The following is a 15366-nucleotide window of genomic DNA, read 5'->3' as shown; positions in this document are numbered from 1 at the left end:
TGAATATGGATTTAATCAAATGACTTTATAAGGAATACACATGTCCTAACTACCAAAACAGGTTTTGTTCTCTATCTCAAGTTTTACAGTAAACCTAGGAACATATAAAATCACTCATGAATGCTGGGTGGGTCACCTTATCGCTATGCTGGACGAATCAATTACAGCTAATTTGAGAAAATGACTAATGACCAGCCAGGGGAATATAAAAGAGTAGCAAGTTAAAAGGGTAATTAGAATAGAAGGGAGAAGCATTTGAAATCGAGCTTCAGAGAAGGTTTTAACTAGTAACAAAAAGTCCTTTCGATAGCATCGCTGAAGCTAAGGAGGTAACAAAAAAATTAAGATTGGATAAAGAAATGGAAGGCTTGTGTACTTTACTTGTCCTCTTCCACATAGGAAAGAAACCTGCTGTACCCAAGATCCTATTACCAAGGAAAGGGTCACTGAAAGGCGATAAGAAGGGAAAGGGTTGATGTCTGACTGCCAGTATGAAGCATAAGGAGTGCCATTTTGTCAAGAACAATGCAGTGTGTGGAACTAGTCAGAGAAGTGCCCCACTAACAACAAAGTTTGTGACCTATTTTTATAGTACTAAAATAATGAAGGGAAAATTATAACATTCAAAATTATATACCTGGTCTATGAATGCAGGCATCCTCTTGTATGTACCCACCCACTGCCATCAAGTCGACTCTGACTTATAGCGAACTCATTGGATTTGGAGCCGCTGGTGGCTTCAAACCACCAGCCTTTTAGTTAGCAGTCAATCGGTTTAACCACTGCACCACCAGGGCTCCTTCTTGAATATAGAAACAATAAGTAATTACCTACCAAAACAGGAATTATATAAACATTTTAAGTACTGACCCCGGTGATTGAAGCACAGATACCCAGTGCCATCGAGCACAGATAAGAAAAATAATACTGTATCAATTCAAAGGAGCAATGGTAGCCATAAAAAAACAAACCAAACTCGCTGCCGTTGGGTCGATTCCAACTCACAGCAACTCTAGGACAGAGCAGAACTACTCCATAGGGTTTCCAAGGAGCGACTGGTGGATTCGAACTTCTGACCTTTTGGTTAACAGCCAAATGCTTAACAACTGTGCAACCAGGGCTCCAGACCATAAAAGATATCCCTTATTTCTCAATGCCAGCCTATGTTTACCTTTTAATTTATAATCCAGTGGAGCCGTTGTTGTTTAAAGCAGGATTTAGCATTAGAAGACCTGGGCTAAAACTCTGATTCCATGACATACTAACTAGTATTTTGGCAGAGATATTTAAACTCACTGATCTCAAGTTCTCTAAAATAGGGGTAAGGTAGGTTTTCCTCTCCATACTTCAAAAGGTTGTTGTAAAGCTTTAATAAGACAATGGTACGATGCTGGCTTGTAAAAATGTAAAAGCTTATACATAGTGTTGAGAACACCTGTAGACTGTCACCAACGTAACAAAGCGATAGCACGTATTGAATAATTCATTTCCTGTCTGTAGTGAGAAGATGGCCTTCCTTCTTGACTAGGCTTAAGCAGTTGAGGAGAGACACGCTAACTGAAGGTAAAATTTGGATTCCATGCTATTGGGTTCAGGATTATTCAAAGGGTATCTGCTAGTAATGTTCCTCAAGAAGTAAAAATTACAAATGGCAAGTTTGAACTTCAATAAAAATACATACCTTTTTCTCTTTTCAGACCTGCATTATTTGCAAACCATGATCTGGATGTTCCAAAGACAGCAGCCACACAAAATTCTCCGCCCATCGATTTGCTGGGTGAAATTTGAGGAGGTGGTTTAACTTTGCTTAAAAAAATAAAATGATAGTAAAAAAAATTACCATGGTGAAATCAGTCTTCTAGCAAATGACAGATTATCCTTTAAATTCCATCCCTAAAAATTCAAACCCTCCAATGCTGACATGCATTTTGCCTGAAGTAATGCCTGGTGATGTGTGGCTATGTTCTGGAGTAAAAGTAAGTTATATTAAAGTTCCATGTCTTATCAGGAAAGCAATTTTCCTGATAAATAAAAATTAACTCCTTTTTGAGGTATGTGCTGGTAAAATCCCAGTCACTTATTGTCAGATGGACAAAATTCCCCTGGAGAGTTCAAGGTGGAGCAACAAAACCAGCATAAGCATCTCACAATAACAAAATGGTTTATCATCTGATTTGATACATCCAGTGTGGGACTGACAGCACAGGTGAATGAAGACAGCACGTATGAAAATCACCAGATGACGGAAGGAAGCCTTGAAAATTCTCTCAGCCACAATACTCTATAGAATTAGACAATGTATGGGGAGAAGATCTAATAATAAGCAGTTACTTTCACTGGTCTATCTGTTATTAATTTTTCTTCTTAGATTTGTGAAAATAATGTGTTTGTTTTTGTTCAAAGAAAAGACTAAGGCAGAGTTAAATACTGACAGCCTATGTCTGAAAAAGCCTCTCAAACATAAATCTTTTGTTTTAGTTAACTTCTGTTATTTCAAATAATTACCATAAAAGTACTTTTTTTCTTACTTTTTGTTTTCCCCATGTGAGCTTTCATGGCCTCAATTTCTAATACCAACCTTCCACGTTCTTTCAAGTTTTCTGTATTTGTGTTCACTTCTGATTTATCAAGGGCTTTCCTAAAGCTCACTAGCAATTTTTCCAACCACCTTAAATAAATGATATTATTTTCTCTAATTCATAGACCAGAAAATAGCCTCACTGCGCTCTGGCCAAGAACACGGCCCAGTCAGGGTACAATGGATAGCAGAGCCCCAGTGTTTCCACAGAAACTCTGATGGCGTAGCGGTTAAGAGCTACAGCTGCTAACCATAAAGGTTGGCAGTTCAAATCCACCAGGTGCTCCTTGTCCCATAGGGTCACTATGAGTTGGAATCAACTAGACGGCAACGGGTTTGGTTTAATGTTCCCATGTCAGTCTGCAATGTCAAACAACATTAGTTTTACCTTCTTTGATTCACTTCCCTTTATCTTTTAAAAAGTGTGGTGGGTGGAAAGAGATTGGGTTTGGACTCAGGAAGAAACCTGAATTTGAATCCCAGTGTCGCCACTTATTAGCTGTGTGATTTTGGTTGTTACTAAACTTCTCAGAGCTCAGACTACAAATATGTAAAACAAAATTAGTTATGCCTGCCTTACAGTGTTACTTCAAAGATTATAATATTCCTTTGGTTCTCAAAGTGTGACTCCTAACTAGCAGCACCACAAGGGAACTTATTAGACATGCAAGTTTTCAGGCCCCACCCTAGACTTACTGAATCAGAAGCTCTGGGGGTGGAGTTCAATAGTCTGTGTTTTAACAAGCACTGGAGGAGATGCTGACGAAAGCTCATGTTTTAGAGCTACTGAATTACGTAATGCACGTAACCCTCCCCGGGCACTGCTCTCCCATATCATGGTGCTCAACACGTGTTAATCCTCTTCTATATATAGCCCACAGCCCTCATCTAATTTTAAAAAATCAGAGTTTGCTATGATCACGTCAGTTTTCCAGTTCCTTATGACATTAGAAATAGTCTTCCATGTATCTTACTTCCCAAGCCTCCTATTACCACATCTTTCCTCTTGAGAAAGCAAAAAGTCTGGAACAGAGGCCACTGTGATTGGTTCCTTTAGTCTCCCCTCTGTACTAAATCCTCAGTAATGCACATTGCTACACTTATCCCCAAACAAATCACATCCATGCCAAAATTACCACTACAGACAGACCTCCACTGGCAAGGAATGAAGACACGGTGGCGGGGCGGAGGGGCGGGGGGGCAGTTTTCGTGTAGAAATGAACCAGGTTCTACAAATACTTTTCCTTCATAGCAACATGTCCCACAACTGCAATAAGTTTAACTCCAAAAAGGGACACTCCGCTCCACCAAACAAAAATCCATCCTCCCCTTGATAGGTCAATGATAACAGAATCCTTAGTTCTGGTTATATGCTCTCTGTTGCATTACACCTTAGAATGTAAATTTTCCTTTAAAGCCTTTATTTCCATCACTGAGCTACTATCATTAAGCTGATAAATTCCAGTAACTGGCAACTTTGAATTTCCACTAGTCACTTTTACCCCTGAGGGTTTTTGAGAGTTTGGCAGGAGGAAAGGAGCCATTCTAGAATTTTTTTAAAGGTGTTTCCAATTGTGCAGACTATGTGCTTTTACTGCTCTTATTCAACAACTCCTTATACAAGAAACACCATCAGGGAACAATGATACTACAATACACAAATTAGCCTTACAGGTACAAAACACACAATAATGCTTTTGAGAAAAATAAATTCAAAGATCTTTGCAAAATACTGGATGCTATTTTTTTTTAATCACATGATAAGCAACAAGATAGAAAACAAGTGAGTATGCCATTTCTTAAGAGAAATGTTTCTCTAAATTATGCATCCTAAATTGACTTAAAAGATAGTTGCCACTGGCCTGGGTGGCCACCTTTCTAACACAATTATAAAGAGCTGAAATGAGATAGGACACCACTTTAGTCTTTGGACATAAAAACATATTGTTTCTTTATTAGCTTACAGTCTAATGAGTAAATGTCAAAAGCTAAAATCTCTTACACTTCTATAGTGTTAGATTTAACTCAGTTTGTGAACACACAACTAAAAAGTATCAACACAGTATCATTTTAAATAAGCTCATTATCTCCGCTGTTGTTAGTTGCCTTCAACTCATAGAAATCCTGCAGAGAATAAGTATTCTATGGTAAATGTAAAGAATTATCATTATTATTCCTATACTTCATTATTTCTTCTTTTTCCTCTGGTAAGGCCTCAATAAATCTCAGCAGTAGAAGTTTGTGTTTAATAAAAAATCAAGTCATGAAAAGACTTTTCACTGCTGCAACTAACATGCTACTTGCTACATGACGTGTTTATTGGGTATAGAATATATTCGGTGAACACCTTTATCTCAAGTTATTTCTGTCATCAAATATACATTTGGGATGACTATAGTATGTATGAGAAATAGAAATTTTAAACATATTTAGAAAAATAAAAAAGGAGAAACAATCTAAAGAAAATAATGCTATTAATAAAGTATTTTTTACATGATACACCCAAAGAAAGAAAACTTAACTTCAGTCAATTTGCCCTTTGGAAAAGACCAAGTCCAGGAATGCAGGAAAGGCAGAATGGCTTTTCAAAGAATGTGTGTCAGGGATATTATCATGTATGAACTTTTCCACAATGTCCCAGAATATTTCTATTTCAAAATAAACTTTTACTGGAAGAAGGACAAAGTCTTGAAAATTGATGTGTATGTGAAGCAGAAAGAAAAAAGTGTTAGTCTTATAAATCATATTTACTTATTGTGAAAAACATTTATATGATTTCCACTAATCCTTTTAGGAAGGCATTCCAATAACAACCTTTTTAATTTTTTTCTTTCTTGCACTCAACCTATCCTTTTTGTTCTCCGAAGGGGCCTTAATAACACCATTACAAAACATTTGCAAGTTTAAAAATAATTCCTCTGGTTGTTTAGAGGCCTTCCCTCACTTATTCATTTATTTAATTAATACTATAAATAAAATAACATTGCAATTTTTATGGGGGACCAGAAATTTAATTGGACTCTTTATATGGATGCAGTTTTTAAAATGGTTATACACAAGAATAAAATATACTGATGGTATTGAGAACTCCTTCTTTTGACTCCCCTTTAACCTGTTAGCACATCATATATAGCCCCATGTTCAAAAATTAAAAATTCTCCTAACCTTTGGACAAAATGTAATGAAACAATTGAATGAATCCAAACTTTCATCATATCAGGCAAAATAATGACCATAAAATATCATACTTACTAAACCTGATACCACAGAACAACTTAATCAAAAGAAAAACAAATGAAAAACCAAAACAAATGAATACGGTGCTAAATTAAAAGCTGGGCATTTAAGTCTTTTTCATTTCTTATGAAGAAGGTGTAACCACCTAACCAGAGTTAGTGAAATTATTTTCACTAACAACAGAAGTTATAGGGATATTAATTAACATTATTAGATCTTTAAAAATACTGAAACCAAGGCTATTGAAGTTTTCCATTTTTCCCCCACTGACTTTTACTGTATTATGTAATCCAAATTTAACTGTAAACAAAGAAAAATGCAAAACTCTAACGAGATCTGCTTAAAAATAATAGGAAAAGAATCTCCATCTAGATGATTGTACCACGTCGCATAAAGGAGGATGTACATGTCTTTCTGTGGATGACATGAAAAGCAGCGATGAGGTCATGTGTCTCGTTCAGGACACAGACATGGAAGGGGGTAACATGAGATAGAAGCACCATTTCTTTTCTTTTCAAAAACATACAGTCAATATGTCAGCTGAAGATTGATGTAAGAAATACAGGTGGTATTATGTCCTCCTGTTAAAGAAAAATATTTTTTTCTTTGTAATTTCCACTATGGTTAAGCTTTTAAAAAGAATTTATAAGTTTTTTCTCACTCCAAATTTTATTTTTCTAAAATAAGACCTAAGGAGGGAAACTGAAAGCATTATACTTTAAATAATCAAGATATTAATAATCTATCTAAAAAGATTTACACAAATTTTTCTTCAAGGTCTAACAGATTTATATAAATTTGGCAGATGAGATTCACCTTGACATATAAGTATTACCTTCAAAACATAGTATCATAAAATTTTAAAATCTTTTTTAAGAGAACAGGATTAGGTTAAACGAATTACTCAGATATAGATCAAATACTCTTAGAGAGTCCTAACTAAAACTTCAAATATAATTTGATACATAAATTTTAATTCTTACTTAAAATTAACCTCATTTAATACAAAGATACTTGAATAAGAGATATATTCAAATGGACTACTTTTGCCCATACTATGATGTACATATTTTTTTCTCTTGATGACCAATTTAAAAATAGCAGTAGCTTAAACACAGCAGGAGCTCAGTAAATACCTGTTACTTATTTGTAATATTTGAAGCAAAATTGAGTTAAAATAATTTGTACTGCAATTGGTTCTATTAAAATCTCTGTATCTGAAAAAGTATGTTGCATGTGTAATTATTTAAAATTTTTAATATGGTCATTCAAATGCCAATATCCTAGTTAAACAAACAGGGTATCTAAAATTACTAAAATGTCAATGATGGTCTATATAGTTAACTTTTCCTACATTTTTCCTACCTATTTTGTTATCAAAAGCAAAGACACTATTTTAAAACTGCCTCATCTAAAACTGCATGAATTTAAAGAACTAAACCAGTTTAATGAAGAATGAAGAAATAATAGGGATTCGCATCTACCAAACATAGAATCTCGGGTAATTACAAATGTTGCAGCCTCAAACTAATAAAACTATTTGTGTGAAATGTACATTTAAAGAGAAGCTGTAAAATTTTCATTCACATCCAAATACATCTATTACCCTACAACTGGAACTACTATAAGCATATTTATTTCAGAACAGTAAATAAAAACATACTAAATATCATGGAAAAATAGCAAAAACTACTAAAACAAAGGAGCTGTTTAAACAACATGGAAGAAGTTGTCAAATTTATATTCATTTTGCTGCCTTAATTTGAGGTTTCATTAAAATCTTAATGGAAAAAACATGCGCCACTAGTGAAGCAACGTATTTTCATGGAGGACTTTTTAGTCTAGTGTAAGTGACTGAAAACGAGTTTCTTGTGAGCTAACGGTGGCATCAAACAAACCACAAAGCAGTCTTCTAAAAGACAGCCAATGATTTAAAAGTCTACTATATTTCATATATCCCTTTCTTTAATCTGGCTCTTTTAATCTTGTTTCAACCTCAAATCATTTCTAGTTGACAAGTGCTTTTGCTTAAATTTGAGAGGTACGTAAGCTGTTGAAGGAATGGACTTTTCTCCTTTAACATACAACATTTGTTACTCCATTTTATTTCCACGGTAAAACTTAGATCTTTGTTAACATACTAATACTCCTTTCTTTGTACTCAGATTAAGGATTTTACCCTAATTTTATCTAGTTTATCCTAAAATTTAGTCTACAAAGAAATGTTGTCAGATGTCGAACGTGTCTTTTAAAAATCGACCCCTCACTGTAAGCTCCTAAGTAAGATCCGTGTATCTTATTTGTTTGATTTGGGAGAAACCTGTCTAACAAAAAAAGCATAAAGATTAAATTGCTTTTCATGGAATTTATACTCATTTATACCCTGAATTTGTTTAAAATAATTTTGCAGTATGTGTCCTAGTTATGAGGCTGCCTTTTCAAGGAAGAAATTTCTATGTTGACTTGTTTTTATGACTCTATTCCTACCTGATAATGAAATTTTCAGATGTCCCTGCAGCATATGAACACTGAAATTAGTCTGTGTCAAAATAGAACCTAGTTTAAAGAACTATTGAAGTTTCTTTTTGTCTGAGAGAGACAAAAGTGGCGGTTTCTTTTTCCTGGCAGAGCAGCACAGCGTGAACAGTCCTCAGCAGCACTGAGGGGAGAACGACACGTGGACGTGCAGCAGTCTGTCAAGTCTTCTGACTACCTCTGTAAAATGGATATGCCTTACATTGCCGAAAACTTTCTTCTGGCTCATACACTCTTAAGTAAAAACCATGATCCAAATTAAAGAGGCTTTTTTTAAAAAACAGTATAATTTTTCCTGTTAACAGAAAAAGTGATAACAGTAGTAGTTAACATTTATTGAACAGTGCATGCTAGATGCTGTTCTAAGCAACTGAAATGCACCTACATATATATTTAATTATCACAATGAACCCACAAGGCAGGTGCTACTACTAACTCCACTTAAGAAACAAAGAGATTTTTAGAAAATTACCAAAGATCTTATAGCTAGTAAGTATGTGAGCTGGAATTCGAAACCCAGGCACTGTGATAACAGTGCCCAGACTCTTAACCATTATGCTAAACATAATAAACCAGGTTCTCATACATTTAACGTCACATCTTTACATAAAGAGTATTAAATATACTCTGTTTCTTTACTATAATCACGTTTAAGACTAACAAAACTATAATATATTCATTGTTATAAACAGATTTACTAAACAAATTATAGTGAATAACCACCAGTAGGTGCTAATAATTGAAAATAATAAATTATTTAATAATTTTTACATAGAAATATAAATTTATTTACTATGTAGCTCCTTAAATACCTAAGCTATTCAAAATAGAACTGTTATCTCTTTACCAAGTAAAACACTGTAAGACTTTTTAATAGGGCATTTTGATATATCTTAAATGTGCTTATATTTCAAAAGAAATCACGTTTAGCGTGATATGTATGGAGCTTCTATCGCTTTAATAGTAATTAAACTTGAGTGTTAGCTTTGTCTGGTCACATACATCAGCATTATGAGGGGATTCTTCTGTTTTTTTTTAATCACTGATCAGTGATTTTTTTTTTTAACTTTTCAATGAATGAAGTAAAACCAAGAAAATTGTTTTCTTAAAGCTTAGCTATCAACATTCAGGTACCACCTACAAATTATTCAGTAATTCGGTGCATCTATCTGTGATCAGGCCATGCAACTGAAAACAAAATCACAAAACAGAGTTACATTTTGAGAGGACAGCAAATGAATTAGGCATGCGGGACTGAACTGGGACTCACCATGGAGCTTTTATGGAAAAACAGCCTGCTCCAAACAGATAAGGCCTTCATGGAAAAGGGGGGAAAATGCACAAAAAATTAGAGGAAAACTCATAGAACATTAACAAATACATTGCATATCATACTGTTCGAGAGTGTGGATAAAAATAATGAAAAGATTAATAACCATTTGCAATGCTGCTGTAGACAGTGGAAAATCAGATCTGACTGATGAACGGAATGATGTGTGCACAAAGTTAGGGATTTCAAAATTTTCTATTTCTCCCCCTTTTCTGGAGCAACCCTATAGGACTCCTAGGTTAAAATAAAATGAAATCCACTGCTGAGGGCCCTTTAAAACAAAGTACAAGCTAAATGGAATAATCAGATGGAGAAAAGAGTGGGATCAGTAGCAACAGATAAGTGGCTGACACAAAATGTGGAAAACTAGCTGAAGACGGCTGATTAAAAAACTTAATACAGTATTGTTTCCTGTTCACTAGCGAACAGTCTTGGAGCCATTGAAAGAAAGCATATATTTTTAAAGATTTTTTTTTTACACTAAGTTGAACCGCATAATGCCGGCCAAAGGAACAAACACTAAATACAACTAGTATGATTTTTCTCCATTTTTGGTCACATTCCAGGAAATGAGCATGCCTATTAATAATGTTATAAGAGGTGAGCTTCCTCTACCTGGCCTGTACCGGGCTAGGTTGGACTACAGTAAACTAAAACTACAACTGCTTGTTTTAAATACAACTTGGGATACAAAGCCAGGCTTCAAGGTTACACATATTTCTTCTTAAAATTCTGTTCACAGCATTAAAGAAATGCTATGCATGTTTGAACACAAAGAAGATTGACTGATTTAATTAAATCCAAAACAAAAATGTTACTGTAGCATCTAACATTTGCAAGACTTAACGAATGGAAGAGGCGAGTACACTGGTAAACTTGGATATTTCCTTCTTCAAATTTGGTGCTAGGGACATTTAAAAAAATGCTGCTAATTAGCATTATCTTCCACTGAGTCGAATATATTTAACTACAAACTGAAACTTAAGGAAAATCTGCAAAAGCCGGAACATGCGTAAAGGAGAAACCTGTCAGAGAAGGAAAACTCAAGTATTTTCCACTAAAATGAGTGATAGAAAAGTAGTAAGACCACCCCCCAGGAAAGGTGGAAAACTTATGAGACATGGGGAAAACAAGACAGTCCTGGCAAGTTCCAGCTCTCACAGGTTTCACTGTACATGTATGCGTGTGTGTATGTATGTATACACACACACATATATACACACATACATATACATACACACACACAATTGTGTGCACACACCCACACACACATACATATAAAACCTATAGAGCCAGTAATATGTTTTTCCCAGTTTTGGTTTGTTTATATATAAAAAGAAAACATATGTTAGCCATACAAATGATATACAAGCTTTAAAAAAATCACCTAGACTTCTTTCTAGGCAATAACAAAGTGTTAGCAAGAAAAGGATCTCTCTCTAGTCATTTCCTTGCCCCATGACCCCAAAATGCACTGTAACTCTCCAGACACAGCAGTAAACAGGTAGTAAACAGACAGGGTAGTAAACAGGCCTGTACAAAATAGCATCACTGTCAAGCTTAATGACAATGAGGTTCTCATTATTCACAACATAACCCAGTTGTGTGAGTTAACAGTTATCCTACTTCAACCGAACAAGGATCCACTGGTTCACACAGCACAGGAAGAAGAGGATGAGGAGCTGCTTTGGTATGCACACTTGGCACATTCCCAGCTATATTCACCCACTGTCTTGACTTTTCCCTCCCTACTCGTACAAACTGGACCTCTGCCACTTGCATGTAAAAGAAGACCACAAACACCAAAGAATTATAGTGACTGACGTAACTACTGACTTTGTATGGTTAATGTCAGCTGTTCTTTTGAAATGTGCCTGCTTCATCTTTCCTCAGCAAAAGAATGAAAATATAAAGTCACAAAGGACAAGTCCCTGATCCAGCTGTCTTCACCTAAGACTTCTTCCTCCCCCTCCAAAACCCAACCATAGTAGTTCTGCATCAGAGAGAGATGGAAGTGGGAAAAGAGGGAAGAGAACATGTGAGGGGGAGGATATGCTGCATTAAAGATTGTCTCTATTGACACATGCAACTGAAGTTACTCTACCCAGATCTTCATCTGTGTTCTTCTATCATTATTAAGTTTTAGCAGGATTTAACAATCCTTTTATATAAAACTTGCTCACTTTGTCACAATTATGTCTATGTTCAGCTGCATTCTGATTGAAAAACTCCAGAACTGGTCAAGAGGCTAATATACCAGGAATATTTATTACAGATTTATTTATAGGTCACTGTGAAATGGCTTGGCTATTGGTTCTCAAAGGGTTTCTTCTGGAAATTTTCAGGAGACATGGAAGAATTATGTTTTATATCATACCATTAATGCTATTTAAGTCTTTAAAACTCTAATTCATGTGGTTGAATGCCACACAGAACAGACACTACACCACAAAGTCTTAGGTCTTACTAACTGAAAATAAGGCAAATGTCAAGATTTTTTAAATATAAGGAAAAAAGTAAACTAGATTTGATCTGAATATACTCAATTCTCTATAATCGGACTCTACTGCTAAAAATTAGTAACAATTCTGCTCAATAATTTTCAGAGATAAAGAAATAGTTGAAGTCTAAGAGTCAAATTCCACGAACGCACTGACTATCCTATTTTTAATTGCTAATGTCCTGTGAGAATTCACGTGCTGCCACATAACAGACATGAAAATGACTCCATGTAAATGTTAAATATACTGAATAGAGAAAAAGTAGAGGAAAAGGTTATGCCACATTACGTTAAACATTAAAGTGAAGCCATACTTCTCTAAAAATGAATTCTAGCAATGCTAACGGCTATGCTACGTTCTATGCGTTCTCTGTTAAGCTGCAACATTTCCCACATGAATGTGAGCAAATTATTCTTATATCATTTTCAAGCTTCTTTTAATCTTTCATTAAATTCAATTTTAATTGCTTTCTACTGAGGACATTAATGGCACTGTTTGTCCTCAAACAATTGATTTGTAGGGCAAATTGAAACAGACAAGTAAATTTGAGATATACTTGACATGCAAATTTAAATTACATCCTCAAGACGTAAATTATTTTCCTTAGAAAAACATCGCTAATATTCTAATTCTACCCAATGTGGTAAATGAGGCTAGCATAAAAAGATGATTCTACACTTCTGCAGAAAGTCATACTTGCTGACTTTTAGTACAGCATATGCAGCAGACTTCATCCCCGCCAAAGACCCAGATTCGGTATACTGTAATAATCATAGTGTGGTGTAATGTACTCTACTGATTCGGTATACCGTAATAATCATAGTGTGGTGTAATGTACTCTGCTGATTCGGTATACCGTAATAATCATAGTGTGGTGTAATGTACTCTGCTGATTCGGTATACCGTAATAATCATAGTGTGGTGTAATGTACTCTGCTGATTCGGTATACCGTAATAATCATAGTGTGGTGTAATGTACTCTGCTGATTCGGTATACCGTAATAATCATAGTGTGGTGTAATGTACTCTGCTGATTCGGTATACCGTAATAATCATAGTGTGGTGTAATGTACTCTGCTGATTCGGTATACCGTAATAATCATAGTGTGGTGTAATGTACTCTGCTGATTCGGTATACCGTAATAATCATAGTGTGGTGTAATGTACTCTACTGATTCGGTATACTGTAATAATCATAGTGTGGTGCAATGTACTCTGCTGATTTAGCACAAACATCAGAAATTCAGATTATGGTAAATATGTTGCACCTGTAGACCTAGCTATATGCATTCTAATGAAAATGCATTGTTTGATATCTGGATCCAACATTCAGAGCTTAGCTATCAAGAATCGACATACAATCAAGACAGGGCTGGGAGGTGAAGAATTATCATCTGCTATTTTTATTGTACCTGGTGGGTTTTTCTCCAGTCACTCCCACTTATTTCTCAGAATGTTGCCTATGAGATTCGAGGTTCAGTCCAAACTACCTATACAAGCCAAGATCCACTACCACCACCAGTTGCCATTGAGTAAATTCTGACTCATGGTGACCCCAGGTGTGTCAGAATAGAACTGTGCTTCGTAGGGTTTTCAATAGCTGACTTTTCAGAGGTAGATGGTCAGGCCTTTCCTCCTAGGCACCTGTGGGTGGACTCGAACCTCCAACCTTTCAGGTAGCAACTGAGCATGTTAACCATGTGCACCATTCAGAGGCTCTGAAGCCAAGATAGACTTACTGAATTAAAAGAAGGAATGAAGCTTCTTCAAGACCTACTATATGCCGATGTCATTTATTCCTTCAGCAAGATATGATGGCAGATTTCGTCTACAAATTTTGACTAGTAATGTTCAAATAAATGCTATTAAATGCTTCCATTCCAGGATTTCTAAATAATAAGAGCCATCTATGTTATCTAAACGGAGCAATTGCTCAGCACTGGCCTAGGGCTCACCAGTGAGTGAGGGTTTAGAAATGCGGTAATGGAGTCAAAGACCTGGTGAGGACTCACAGAACTGTAAGAAACTGAAGGAACTAAGGCCTAATTACGTGGGACACACTAGTGTTAGGTGGCAGGACCAAGAGGAGAAGCCAAGTTTTCAGATGCCTAATTCAATGTTCTTTCCATTACACTACCTAACCCACATCTCCAGATGGGGCCCAAGATTCCTAAAACATACTTCTAATTGTGCCCAAAGAAGTGAATAAATATAAAGATGAGATGGGGGGAAAGAAGCAAGAAGCTTCTTCTACTCAAGGAAAAGGAACCCTGGAAAGGGAAAAAAGCACCTTATGTTTACTTCATTAAAAAATGTCAGCTACCTAAGAGCAAGAAAGTAACTTCATTCTTAATTTTTGTGTTTTTTATTCCTATGAAACTACTCTGAACTCTTTCTGAAACTTACTGTTCTCTGCTTATGCTTACAAAATAATAAGTATATATAAGTATTTTTAGTATTTAAAGCAGATGGAATTAACCATACTGATGAAAAATTTTGTTTTATAAACTCTCACACAGAAAGCATTAAAAAAAAAAAAAACTTGAATTATTAATTAAACCAAACATCTACGAAACTCTGCTTGATAAATACCTACCACAAAAACCTAACATCCAAAACATGGAGTAAGATCTAGCAGCTAGTTTCACATTTAATAGATGAAAGAGAGCAGTTTCTTATTTATAAGTGATGAAAACATGATGGAGATGGTAAAACGGCTTTCTAATCCTCCAGTCTAAAGAAAATGGGTTCTGTGTGAATAGGTGATATGCAGTGACTGTTAAAGACAAATTATTTCTAGCATTTTCTTCTGCCCTCATCAATGTACCGCTGTGGGGTTAAGCAACAGCTGTTGCCAAAACAGGCCTTATTTCCTCCAAGTGCTGCTTCAAGGTCCTGAACAAGAAGGTGTAAATACATCTGTCTATTGCCATTTGTAGTCCTCCTGCACGTCTTGGAGTGAGACAGATGGTCCCTGTCCTGTTTAAATGCTACGCTGCACAGGCTTTCAGGGATACGTATTTCCAAAAATAAGAGAGCAGATGTTAAATATGGTAAGCACACGTTTTCTCCCCTGAAGGTTTGAGTCAAAGCTTCTATCTCCACTTAGATATTTAAATATTGGATCCCAAACATTCCTTAGAAATCTCTGCTGCAGAAATTTAACTTCTTTATGCCAAATAACT

The 15366-nt window shown here is 35.5% G+C and overlaps 1 protein-coding gene across 1 annotated transcript in view; it reads right to left on the bottom strand.

Annotated features, from left to right (window-relative positions):
• BCAS3 (BCAS3 microtubule associated cell migration factor) overlaps positions 1 to 15366 on the bottom strand; it is a gene marked incomplete at its 5' end in the record, with an annotated part of 619175 nt that overhangs the window by 322787 nt on the left and 281022 nt on the right. The window contains 2 exons of the mRNA XM_049861336.1: positions 1682 to 1806; positions 9621 to 9665. Coding sequence (XP_049717293.1) covers positions 1682 to 1806; positions 9621 to 9665 — 170 coding nt within the window. The remainder of the gene's footprint in view (positions 1 to 1681; positions 1807 to 9620; positions 9666 to 15366) is intronic.

The sequence above is a fragment of the Elephas maximus genome, chromosome 19, assembly GCF_024166365.1.
Source record: "Elephas maximus indicus isolate mEleMax1 chromosome 19, mEleMax1 primary haplotype, whole genome shotgun sequence".
NCBI classification, from domain to species: Eukaryota; Metazoa; Chordata; class Mammalia; order Proboscidea; family Elephantidae; genus Elephas; species Elephas maximus.
Note: the sequence above shows the minus strand (reverse complement) of the source record. Positions and strands in the feature narration are given on the sequence as shown.